This window comes from Drosophila yakuba, chromosome 2L, assembly GCF_016746365.2.
Source record: "Drosophila yakuba strain Tai18E2 chromosome 2L, Prin_Dyak_Tai18E2_2.1, whole genome shotgun sequence".
Taxonomy (NCBI): Eukaryota; Metazoa; Arthropoda; class Insecta; order Diptera; family Drosophilidae; genus Drosophila; species Drosophila yakuba.
Genome location: NC_052527.2, coordinates 6,183,668 through 6,197,053, shown reverse-complemented (window position 1 = coordinate 6,197,053; position 13,386 = coordinate 6,183,668). Strand labels below are relative to the sequence as shown.

The 13,386-nt window shown below is 43.3% G+C and overlaps 2 protein-coding genes across 3 annotated transcripts; one reads left to right on the top strand and one right to left on the bottom strand.

The window, feature by feature from the left end:
• The first annotated feature begins 158 nt into the window (after window positions 1–158).
• On the top strand, window positions 159–1,520 carry LOC6527026 (D-aspartate oxidase). The gene is made up of 4 exons (XM_002088085.4): window positions 159–405; window positions 461–673; window positions 806–1,102; window positions 1,160–1,520. Exons 1-4 carry the CDS (start codon window positions 203–205, stop codon window positions 1,470–1,472), a joined length of 1,026 nt encoding a protein of 341 aa, XP_002088121.1. The 5' UTR covers window positions 159–202; the 3' UTR covers window positions 1,473–1,520.
• On the bottom strand, window positions 1,487–2,870 carry LOC6527025. Of its 2 annotated transcripts, none has more exons than XM_002088084.4 (4): window positions 2,688–2,870; window positions 2,520–2,630; window positions 2,340–2,453; window positions 1,487–2,273 (listed from the first exon to the last, which is right to left on the bottom strand). In XM_002088084.4, the coding sequence occupies exons 1-4, from the start codon at window positions 2,765–2,767 to the stop codon at window positions 1,772–1,774; spliced, it is 807 nt and encodes a 268-aa protein (XP_002088120.1). In that variant the 5' UTR covers window positions 2,768–2,870; the 3' UTR covers window positions 1,487–1,771. The 2 variants fall into 2 exon arrangements, with proteins under 2 accessions (XP_002088120.1, XP_015053567.1); XM_015198081.3 differs by having other exon boundaries at window positions 2,684–2,765.
• Between the last annotated feature and the right edge of the window lie 10,516 nt (window positions 2,871–13,386).

Here is a 13,386-nt window from a genome sequence, read left to right as displayed (position 1 = left end):
CCTACTTGTAATAGGTACACTTTTCAGATTCAGATTTTAGCAAGAGATTTTAGTTAGTTTAGATTCGAACATGCACACAGCTTTTTCGCGCTTTCCAAAAGCTCTGTAATCAGTTAATAGCATAATGAGATCTGCTTAGAAGTCTGATAAGCCACCATCTCTTCAGTTCAGTCCGAGTTCCCAAGCTGATCGGGTTGGAGCAATGCCGAACATTGCAGTTATCGGTGCGGGGGTAAATGGTGTTGCCAGTGCCATTAAGATACTGGAGCACTTCGTGAACGAGGGACAGACACCGATAAGGCTTACAATTATATCGGAGGACTTCACGCCGAACACCACAGGAGATGGTTCGGCGGGTCTCTGGGGTCCCTACCTTCTCGGCGGCACTTCACAGTCGAAAGTCTAGTAAGTATTACTCATTAGCACTGCTCCACTTCATATTAACTTAATCTTCGATCAGCAAGTGGTCGAAGAGCATGCACCAGTTTCTGGAGCAGATCTGGCTGAGCGACGATGCCGGAGAGGCTGGCGTCTGTCTGCTGCCCTGCATTCGGCTGAGCACCTCGACGGTGGACACGGTTGAGGATTTCTGGCGCGACATTGTCTATGGAGCCGTGGATTTGTCCAAGGAACAACTGGCTGCATACAACAAAGATCGCAGCGTTAAGTTCACGTAAGAATATGCAAGTATATATGAGATTTATAAGCTAAAATGTTGCCAGCTAAGATTCAGTTTACAGTTAAATTATTTCATTCTATATCTACATTATATATATATATATACATACATCTGAGTAATTTCTAGGTCAGGCTTATCCTTCGTTACCTACACCTCGGAGCCCATTAAGCTACTGCCGTACTTGATGAAGCGCTTTGTCCGCAACGGAGGTGTAGTTGTCCGTAAAAGGATAACGGACCTGGAGGCATTTGTCGCCGACTCCGAGTACGATGTGATAGTCAATTGCTCTGGATTAGGATCCAGGACTCTACTGAACGACGAGCAAATGTACGCAGTACGTGGCCAAGTGTCCCGGGTGAAGGCGAACTGGATTTTCTCGTCCGTGCTGGACGAGAGTGATGATGGCAACTACATAATACCCAAGTAAGTAAGGAATACATACACTTTCTTGCTGATATTTCTACTTTATCAACACTCTAGTACCGAGAGCGTTGTCCTTGGCGGAACGCATCAGGAGCGGGACTACAACACACAGGTCTGCCAGAAGGACAGGCGGATGATTGTGAATGGCTGCCGGCGGTACATTCCGGGTCTGGAGCACACGGAGTGCCTTTTCGACTGGGTGGGTCTACGACCAGGTCGCAGCCAACTCAGGCTGGAAGCCGAGCGCCGTGGGCGGAAACTGCTCATACACAACTATGGACATGGCGGCAGTGGAGTCACTTTGTGCTGGGGCTGTGCGGATGATGTTCTCGATATCCTGTTGGCCGCCAAGAACGGCTCCAAACTATGAGTCACTTGCCGACGTAATAAAATACCATTTCTATATTATTTCAGTCTACCTTTAACAATTTTTCTATTCAAAGGTATGCAATAATAGAATGTGATTAGTTTAATGTAAACAGATTTTTGTCTCTGTGTAGGCAGCACTATCGCTTTGGCATGGGGATCGTATTGATAGGCTTATCACCGACTAGCTGTAAACCAACTACTACCTCCTGACCACCCCCCCAAAAACTGGTGCTCCACCATAACGAGGGTGAAGCCCAAGAGTAGGCAGACATTTATGAGTAGATGACAGCGAAAAACAGATCAAATGTCGTCGTCGTGTCGCTTTTCGGCTGCCTCCTTGGCCAACCTGGCTTCCAGGGCCTCGTGGAACTCCTCGAATCCGGGCATTTCGATGTACTTCAGTACCGGCGAGACGACCAGCTCGTAGAGCAGGGCATACATCTCGTCCAGCTCGCGCAGGATGTCAAAGGGACGAGTGTTGCCCACCTTGTAGATTGAGTAGATTGTGCGCCCGATCTCGTCGTATTCGATCAGACTGGCGGCCTCCTGGTCCACGGAGCTGAGGGCGATGAAGTTCACCCGCGGCATGTGCATGTGCTGGGCGACAAAGCCGAACACATCGAAGATGGTCGTGAGAAAGTCCTTGTTGAAGTAGAGCTCATCCGGAAAGGCGATCTCGTGGACGAACAGCGCGTCGTAGGTGGAGATGCCCATGTTCGCCTTGGTCGCATCGATCAGCTCCTTCTTCATCATTATGATCTGCTGGAACAGATTCCGTGGCAGCGAAGAGGGAAAGAAAACCCTGCGATTAAAGGAGATATGTTTTACGTGATTATGAGGCTGATGGAAATGGATTAATGGGTAATACCAGGAGTGCCATTCCTCGGTCATCCACTCAAGCAATCCCACTGCCCGTATTTGCGTCTCGTCCTCGCTGATCATCATCACGGAGCACTCGTTTCGCAGGATGTGGCGCACATACCTTTGTAAGAAAATTCCTATTCATATTTGAAAACTTTTTAAAATAGAATAGGGAATGATTCATTACCAAGAGTAAGTCTCTTTCATGTTCGGCACATCAAATAGTCCCAGACTCTCGTAGACTAGACTTTTCAAGAACGAGTGGGACCACATGAACTCGATCACCATGTCGTAGTACCTGAATATATTTCACAAGTTAAATTCCTCAACTTAAAATCTCTGTGAGCATACATGCTTTGAATTTATGTCTACTATCTGCATGCCCTCGAAAACTTCCCATTGGATATCATATCGCAAAGTGCGGACATCTTCCATTGCAGTTAGGTTACTAAGAATTTTATAACTACTTAAGATTTTTATTTAATTTTTTTTCTAGGGAGAAGTGTAAAACTAAAGCTAATAGTGCCAGATGCTTAAAAAAATTAGAAACGAAAATCAGAGCATACTTTTTGGGTCAATTGAAAGAGGGACGTTTCTGTTTCTCAACAAAATATTACTGACTGTTTTGGATAATGAACATTTAAATATATGGAAGGGCTTGGTATTATGGTAAACTAGGCTTTTCCCTAATAATTTTGAAAATTCTTGGCTAGAAAATTGGAGTTTGGGTTTGCATACTTCTTGGATGTCATTCACGTTGCTTGTAAAACTGTTCAGCATATGGTTTTCCGTATGCGATGGCATTAAATTGGATTTTTCATATCCAAGCGGAATGGCCGTAAATGTTTATTTGTGTTACAAAATGCAAATGTGATGTTTTGAATAATGTCATAATTAAACGAATATACAGGCGGTAACAATCAAGGGTGATACGTGTAAATTTAATTTGTCTAATGTCTCAATTTGAATAAATTGCCACCACATAAAAGCAAATGCAGCCCAAAAGAATGTAAATAACAATCGCACCCATTTGTGGGTGAAATTCAGTGGAAGGACTGAAAACCAAACCAATTCCACCCTCGAGTCAAAAAAGAAAAAAAAAATGTTCCAAGCTGAGAACACGTTCTGGAATACACCTTGGATTCCGCATTTTAAAATTCAAAGACCATCGGGTGTCATTTACTAGGCAACAAACCAATTGAATAACCGAATTTGACTCGGATGCTCATCTTTGACGGGGGTCCCTTCTTTGGTCCTTTGGTCCCACCCAGAAGGATCCCTTCGCCGGAAGAGAGCGCATTTTGAAATGTTTCGAATCCTTGTTCGTGAGACAATTGCATATTTAAATACAAGCGACACTTTTAATGGCTGGCATCGGGTGTCAGTTGCTTGGACTTTCGGTTGCCACTCGTATTTGTGGCATGGCTTGTGGCATGGTATTCAGGACACGTATGCCGCCGACTCATGTCGCCCTGATAAATTCAATATCGAAAAGAAATAACTTAATTTTGGCATTATTCGTAAGCGCTCCTCCCTTTGCAGCCGGAATGTGGAGCTTAGTGCTGCTGAAGATGGGGCCATCAGTTTTTGGCATTAACATTAAGCAGCGGCTTCTGAAGAGAGAAGCAGCGTAATGCGGCTAAGTCCGCAGTGGACTTTATGATGTTGCATAAAGTGTGTGTGTGTGGGGCATAAAAACGTCTCATTTGGGACTCATTTAATCCGCCAAATTGTTTGCACACCCACCGAGCATCCTTTCTGCCACAAAAAGGTAAACGATTCGGGAGCCGCAACAATGGCGAGTTTGAATTCATTCGAAAATCGCTTAACGTCTGCCGGGCGGTTTAGCATGTTTTTCAGCGCACACCTGCGCATTCCCTGGGAATGGCAAACTGGGTGGTGCCACTGCCACAGCATGGTGGTGCTGTTCTGGTGGGGCTAGGTGGTGCCACTGTCAGCCGTGACTTGCATGCGCCGCGTTCATTTAAAATCGAAAATACACAACGAAATGAAATGCAGCCGAAAAGCAAAGGTGGCGGCAGTTAAGCGGCGATCAGAACGAAGTTTGTATATCCTAAAGATACAGCATTTCAGACTGTTCCTATTAATTATCCATTAACTTTTAGACAGCAGTTGCTGAATCATTTATCATTTGCAGCCTAGTAATGCAGTTATTAAGCCACATAATTAAATATTTAAGCTGCATTGCCTATCAACTATAAACTGAATTTTTAAATATATTTATATTCTCTGCATCCCAATGGAGTAACCCTTGACAGGGTATGCCAGTGCAATGTGATTGTGATGGCTGAAAAAGCCGAGTGACAATGGATTGCGGGTTGGTTGGAATGGACTGGGCTGGTTGCGATTCTGATGGAATGATACTCTGGGAGATGTGCACTTGTTAGCCGCAAGGTGTTTGCAACCTCATCATCATCGGCAACCCATTTTCCCATGCCAATTTTCGGGCGGCGGAAGCTTCGCGGTTGTCGAAAGGCAAACAAATAAACAAACAAGTCGTCAGCAAGGGTTCAACAAAAGCAAAGTGCTCAAAGTAATTCAAAATACAGTCAAATGGGGAAGGAGTTGGATAATCTCTCTGTTTTCCCCATGTTTGATTATTTAGCGTTTAACAAGCGTTTAGTCTTCTGATTCACTGCTCTGCAGATGTTGAAATACATACAATTTTTCTTTTCCAACTTTTCTCGACAATGATTTTCCCCGTACACTTTGGCCAAAAATTGAGTTGTGAAAGCGTTCATAGCTCATAATTATGCTTGTAAAAACCAATTTAATTTCAGTATTGTACTCCATTTTGGAACTTTGCTGTCTGCTAGCTGATTTTGTGACTTAAAATGACTTTACCAAAGGCAAGAGAGACTTCATTTTATTGGCCACTTGAAACAATGCTGTGAGCAGAGCTTTTTTCAAGCCAAATGTAATGTCGCAGAACGTGTTAATATAGAAGGATAAGAAAATATGTTTCAAATGGAGTTATCAAAGGCAAACAGCCCCAAAAATATCACTTTGTAGTGACGAAGCGCACCGAGGTATGCGATTACTATTTGAGTAGTTACCTTGGTAGAATAGAGTAAATGTTAAGCAACTCTAAAGCCATTTTCCACTTCCTCGCTGAGCAGCACTGCACGGCATTTCGGCCTTTAAAAAAGACGTTAAGAAACTTCAGGCTCGCTGTTAACTCACTTAGGTCGCTTGCGACTTATGCAAAACTTTTCAATTGCCTCTTATTACAGTTGTTATTGCTGCTGCCGCGCGCTTTTCCTTGTTGCGCGGACTCGAGTGAAATGCAAATTTATTCAAAATGGGGGAAAATGGAAAAGTTAGCCGTGTCTGCGAGCTGCGAGTGGAAGGGCTACGGCCATAATTAAATATCATATTTTCGCATTTATATTTGCATTTCGGCCAGCCATTCCATTTTATTTCACTCTTAATTTGTTTTGCCCCCATAATTGTCTTAAAGTTAAAGGAACTGCAGGAAACCAAGGATTGAAAGAAAAGCATTGTCGATTGGCATATGGAAAATACCATTTTCACATTAGCTGCACGCGATTTTCCAATAAAATTCCAATGGGAAAATCAAATTCCGGGCGAAAGAACTAAAAAGAGTTGGCTGACCAGCGGCGGCGGCTGAAATCAGTTACAACTATGGCCAGTTATCTCAGCGGGTCATCTCCACGAAAGGACAATTATCGGCGGACATGCTAATTTGTGCGTGGCCAAAGGACTCTGGCTGAAACAGAAAAAAAATGGGTAAAGCAGAATACCTCAATATTTGTTGACGGAACGTGATTTGGCGCATTTTCAGTCGCCGCCGTGAAATGGAGCCACCAACAACATGCGACCGCGCCCATTATGAGCACATCAAAAGGGGCAGAGCCACACCCACCACCAGCCACTCATCCACCCCCCACTCATTCATTTACAGGTACACCAACAAAAATTAGGCACTTCATATCCTGTATGGTTTTTAGTACCAATTGAACGAGCTTGCAAGGAATTATCCTATTCAAATTGAATGAAATAAAAATTGATTTTTAAAAAAAGGTTTAAACTAACAAAATATTGTTTGTATTTATTAAACTCTTGCGACTCTTTAGCTTTTAATCAGTTTAAATATTAAGGGGTAGCATCATTACTGCCACAAGTACTTAAAAACTACTACTCTCCAATGAAAAACTAAGATATATCATAAAAGTAATACTGTCTGCGCTTAGGTTTCGAAATTGGTTTCACTGTAATAGGAGGCACCTCCCGTGGTGCGTTTTCCAGAAATATGCAATACGCTTTGTCCAAGCTGAGCAAACAGGCGCTTAACCAGAACCCTTCCGGAGCCACCAAGTGGGAGGAATCACGAAGCGTATCCGCTGAACACGCAAGTCCAAAGGGTTAATTAATTTAATGCGCTAACCCGATCCGCGGAAGCCGAAGCTCTTCTAACTAGACCATCGAAGAAGTGCCATCAAGTCAGGGCAAATTCTAAATATATAAATGTGCGAGAAGGTAACTCAAAAGCTATTTGAAACCACTCAAGGAACGCCACCATCTCATCCGGAAGTTATCGAAACTCCGCCTCCGAAGACGTGGAAAGGCCACACCCTCGGTTTTCCCAGCAAGTTCAACGTCTTTGATGTAAACTTTGATGGGAAGACGGAGGAGGAGGAGGAGGAGGAGGAGGAGGGCACAGTCCTGGCCCCAAGCTATACCTTTTCAATTTTCCGCATCGGAAATGACTTTACGTTCTGGGTGCGCCGTCATGGAGTCTGTGGCGAATCTTTATTGGCTTCAGCTGGAAAAAAATAAAATGACTTACGTCTCATGCCCATGCGACCAATTAAAGTCGTTTGCCTGTTAATTATAAACTTATTTTCAATTAATCATTGCGTCTACGCTTGACTCCTTGACTCTTACATAAATTTAAGGGCGGAAGAAGGCGGGGCAGTCGCGATGTCAACGCCAATTGATTGCTGAACATCCGACATTGGTGCTTGAATAATTCATCAGGACATCGCCGTTGCCGTTGATTTCAATTGATGGCGAAGTACCGAGCGACCGAGCGTCTTGTTACCAGCTCCTTCGTGTCCTTTGCCCACTAAATTATTCCACAAAAAAAAAAAGGAACATCGATGGCCCCCGCTTGGGGACACCATCACCATCGTGATCACCATCAACAGCCTATCCACCTGCCATTAAGCACGCTTAACCTGACAGCATCCTTATGCGACTGCCGCCCAGCAGCGCAGCGATAAACATTAAGTTGTCAATAAAGGTAATTCATTATGTCGCACTCGAATACCCGGGGGAGCAACTCTGCGGCTTCGCCTACGGCAGCACACGTATCCTTTTGTATCCTGGGCATCCATCCAGCCAGCCTCCTTTTGGAGGCCTTTGACAGTCGCTTAGTCGCACTCGCTCCGCGGTAAAATATTCCCTTGTATTGGCAATAAAAACGCTTATTGCTCAACGTTTCCCCGCAGCCTAACGCGTTGAGGTCGCCGTTGCAGGAATTCAAATGGAGCTTTTATTGGCAGCCGTACGATGTGGTTTTTCCGAATGACGCTGGATAGCACCTGAAGAAATAGCATACAAGCAACTTCTTAAAATAAATATAGTTTATAACACCTCAAAGAGTTAAGTTGATAGTTAATTTGCTTGGCAAGTCATGCGAATTTCCTTGTTACAACTATTTTTTACATTTTTAAATAACTTGTCTTGCGTTGTCAATGAAATGTATTCATTAGGAATAATAATGAAATCGATACAGCTTCGTGTTGTGCCCACCTATGGTACTTGTTACTTCCTACTTGCCACTTGCCACTTGCCACTTGCCACTTGCTACTTGCTATTTGCTACTTGCCACTTGGTAGCTTGTGGCTGGATGCTGGCACTCGGCACTCGCGTGACACGTCAGATCAATTTTTCGAAATATATTTCCTTCGAAATTTATTTGCCTGTCATTAGAGTTTTTGCGGAACGTGCTTTGGTCGCATTTGCAAGTGCTCCACTGGGGACGACTATGTTCGACATGGAAAAGCCAGCGACCAGCGTTTGGAACGGGGGATGGACTTTGGAGCAGGAGCAGGAGCAGAAGCTCCTGGCTGTAGCCGGAGTGGAAAACCAATATCGGTGGAAACAGTCGCAGGAATAGCTGATTTCTAGGTTGAGTTGGAGGGCAGGGGAGCCTGCGAGGGGACACTTTTGTATCTCTCGGATACTCGTAACACGGCAAACACACGGACACAGATGCGAGTACAGATACAGATACAGTTGCAGATACAGATACAGATACACACGTGTGTGCTTTATGAAAATTGCATTTCAATTGACAAGCACGGGCGAGTGGAGCATAAAATATGGCAATTTACCACCATCGTGCTCAACTCTTTATGCCTCCACGGCATATTACGTTGATGAAATTGTTTTCGTTTCGACAAATTTGGAATAGGGAGTGGGGGGCAACGTCTGTCCAGGATATTTATTATTTTATTAGCGACGTGTGTTGCGTCAGTGGCGGGTTCAGCGTTCATCGTGGGTGTGGCGCAATTTTTACGGATAAACCCCTTTTCGCAGTTCGGCCCAAAAGCCCCGTGCCTAGTTGGTTATGATAATTAAGTAATGGCTTCGTGGCGTCGGCACATGGTCAAACATCCGGACATCCGTAAGTATTGACCACTCGAGCGTTACATTTATGCAAACAGGATTCGGGTCTTTATTTGTATATTCCACACGTTTCCTGTCGCTTGTCATTCATAATGGGATCAAGACAAGCGTTTGTAGCTTTTAAATCACACTTTTGAAGCTAAACTAATCGGTAAACACTGTCAATCAAAATTTGACTATTGTATCCTTGGAGTCTCGGAATAAATGAGTATTTAGCATTTATTATCTGTAGTTTACAAGTGCCCATAACTTTACACGAAATCAAGATTGTTTATCGTATTTGTATTTTCACGGTATCCGTTCCAACACAATCGCCTTGAGTACATTTCAAGCAATTCATTGGGCAATTAGCAGCCTTCTCGATGGCCACAAAACGATTTATTAAACGATTTTTATTTATGAATTTATGTACACATGCCACCTCAACAACCACCAGCTAGCCACCAATCGATGATAAAAGACTTGCGCCCCGATAAACCCCGAAAGCCGCAGAAGTTTGGCATTCGGAGTCAGGTGATGACGATGATGATGATGGTAATAGTGGTAATGGTAATGGTGATTGTGAATGTGATTGTTTTACTAACTCGTACATATACGAACGATTGCATGGACTCTGGTCTGGAATATGGCATATGGTATATGGCTGTATATGCCTGTAATCGCAGGGCGTGTTATCACTATAGCTTAGCACCTTTCGTAAGTTCGTAAGTAAGCTGGTCAAGCGTTTATTGGTTTTTATCACCATACGAGGGTCGTTTGATAAGTCCGTGACTTTTTGTATTTGCCGCGCACCTGCTCTAAATACAACACTGCTCCTGTCAGCAGTTATCGATTAACAGCTGACTGTAAAATTTTGAGAAAGCTGCGTTTTTTGGTTTGCGTTTTATAGGCATTGAAAGCAGACGATCTCGTGAATTTTAACGAAAATGGAAAAAAGTGAATTTCGTGTGCTAATTAAGCATTATTTTTTGCGTAAAAAATCCATCACCGAAACTAAGGAAAGACTTGATAAATATTATGGGGACTCTGCACCATCAATTTCAATGGTTAAGAAATGGTTTACTGAGTTCCGTTGTGGTCGTACCAGTACAAGTGATGCCGAACGTTCAGGTCGCCCAAAAGAGGTCGTCATGCCAGAAATCGTCGACAAAATCCATGGAATGATATTGGATGATCGGAGAATGAAAGTGCGTGAGGTAGCTGAGGCTGTAGGCATCTCAACTGAACGGGTACATCACATATTACATGAATATTTGGACATGAAAAAGCTTTCCGCGCGATGGGTGCCGCGATTGCTCACACACGACCATAAGCGCAACCGTGTGACCATTTCAAAGGAGTGTTTGGCGATGTTCAACCGCAATCCAAACGAATTTTTGCGCCGTTTCGTTACCGTAGACGAAACATGGATCCACCACACCACACCAGAGACCAAAGAACAATCAAGACAGTGGGTTTCTCCGGGTGAACGTGCACCAAAGAAGGCCAAGGTGGGTCTGTCGGCCAACAAGGTCATGGCCACAGTTTTTTGGGATGCACAAGGTATCATTCACATCGATTACCTTGAAAAGGGTAAAACGATCACCGGCGAATATTATTCAGAGCTTTTGGACAGATTCGATATTGATTTGAAGCAGAAACGACCGCATTTGGCGAAAAAAAAAGTGCTGTTCCATCAGGACAATGCACGGGTGCACACGTGTGTAGTCAGCATGGCAAAATTTCATAAATTGGGCTACGAACTGCTACCCCATCCAGCATATTCTCCAGATTTAGCCCCCTGTGACTATTTTTTGTTTCCAAACATGAAGAAATGGCTCGGCGGTAAGAGATTCGGGTCAAATGAAGAGGTCATCACAGAAACAAACGACTATTTTGAGGGCCTTGAGAAAACCTATTATTTGGAAGGAATAAAAAAATTGGAAAAACGCTGGACTAAATGTATAGAGCTAAAAGGAGATTATGTTGAGAAATAAAACGCTTCTTTGACGAAAAAAATATATTTTATTCAAAAAGTCACGGACTTATCAAACGACCCTCGTATCTGGACAGCGGAGTGAAAACCCGGGGCAATGAATGGCCGTTGACTGGTTGGGGGCAAAGGTCAAAGCGCGGCATGGAGCACAAAAGAACTTAGTGCTTCCTAATTGCGCACTAAATTAAGTGAAATCAACAGCAAAGCAGCAAAACAACTGAAAAAATAAATATTAATGAATGGAAGGAGAATTGGACTGGACTCGAATCGGAACGTTTTGGATCGTAAAGCTGCCAGCGCACATTGAACATGAAATGCACCGCCAATGAAAAAGGCGCACATCAAATTACCCACTGAATTGCCGAAAAGAAATTAACTCCCAACTCTTACACCCACCCTCGCCCCCCAATCCCAATAAATGGCTCCTCAATCTACGTACTCTTTAAATTCAAAATTCAACTGTGGTGTCTGCCGCATCTGCTGGCACCGCCTCTTGTGTCAAAACTGCGGTTGCTGATTTTCAGCGGGTTCTGAATCGAGATCCGATCCGAAACAATTCAATTCGTCTCGGAATTTCAAGCAAATGAGCAGTGTGGGTAGAGTAATTGTACTAATATGGCACTTTGGTAATTTGAATGAAGTGCAGCCGCTTGATTGCAAAATGTTGCATATTTTTTGGATAATCTTCTCAAAGTCACTTTAATCTACAACGAGCTGGGAATTGTAAAATAGTTCTAATCATAACCATAGTATGTATGCCAACTTAATCAAGTATAGTCCCATAATAAAATTGGTGTTCTCTCTAAGTTGAGCTTTAGATTCTATGTATCTTATAATGATGCAAAAACATACATTATCTATTACTTTCAATATATTTTTGTATTCCAAACCAAAGCTACTAACTACTTTTGAAGATGGGGACTAATGGATCAGCCGCCCCCTTGTCCAGCCCCGAAAATGTGGCCCCAAATCGATGGTCGCAATGTCATTGAGAAAGCATTTTCGTCAGCGACTCTGCGCGATCAATTTAAATTAAGCCGAAGATTTGGTTTTAATTAAAAATCTTCAAATACGCTTAATGACAATTAATTGGTCAACATCAGGCCAGTCATCGCCGTCGAAGTCGAACTCGAAATCGTCACCCTCACATTCATGGGTACCAAACAGTCTCAATGGATTTGAAGGGCAAGATATCTGGAGGGATGGATGGTTGGATGGTTGGATGGTTGGATGGATGGATGGAGGATCTCTGGCCAGATGGGCAGAAGTCACGCAACCTTCATAAAGCCATCGGAATCGGGGCTTTTTCCTCTTTGAAGTTACAGCTGCTGTTGCGTGTTGCGAATGGAGATTTCTTCGCCGATTTTTGTTCAATTGAAACAAATCGAAACTGAGCGAACTCAAAGGGCGCCACCCTGGAAGAATTCCTCATTCTGGTTTGATCTTTCGTAGAGAACAGATATCTCTCCTTAAGCTGTAGAACCAAGCTCTTCTTCTGTCACCCTGAATGTGGCTACTTCCACTAGTTGGCATTACTAACCTCGTTAGGTTGATAGATGACCTCGCAACCCATTATTATTTTAGCAACTTCCAAAGCCACTAATTCGTATGGTGTTTGTGTGGGTTTTAATTAAGGCAAGAAAGGTGGCTCTAATGACTAGTTATGCACTCTGTGGCCCAATTGGGGAAATGCACACGATAATCTGTGAACTTTACACCCGACAATGGACTACTATAGGTGCCATCACCCATTTTCATTTTTCACCCACTCTCGTCGAGGATATGGGATAGCTGCTGACCGGCTGACAGTCCCCAAAGACAACACAACTGATGGACTGCTGATGACATAATATGCAAATAGAGTGCCACAAACCACAACCAACAACAGCACATAAAATACATCCTTGTATTACTACTGCACCCCCCTGGAAATCGGGGTTGGTACACCACCTACCACGTCTGACCTGTGAATAGTTTTTAGCTTGATTTCTTTAGGGAATTTCGTATCCAGAACGAAGGAGTTACTGTGCTTACCGCCGTGCTAGAGATGGCAAAACAGTGTGCTATTAATGTTGTACAGGTATCTCATCATCAATCTTTGCTTATTTTTATACAAAAACCAAAAGGCTTCAATCGCTCCGAATTTACAAGCAAAGTGGTGTAGGTGGTGTATCATATTTCGATACAAAATTATAGTGCACTAAGCATACAGAGATACATACCTTCCAAGATACTCAGTTTTAGATAAGTGGAATAATTTTCTATTTAAACTATTAATGGTTTCCCTGCTTAAAATATCCTGTTTCCTTTAGTTAAAAGTTTCCAGTTTATGGTTTGTTACACTGCCATCCCTAACGATTCAATATTTACTGGCAAAGGGTCACCAGTTGGACTGTCGCTT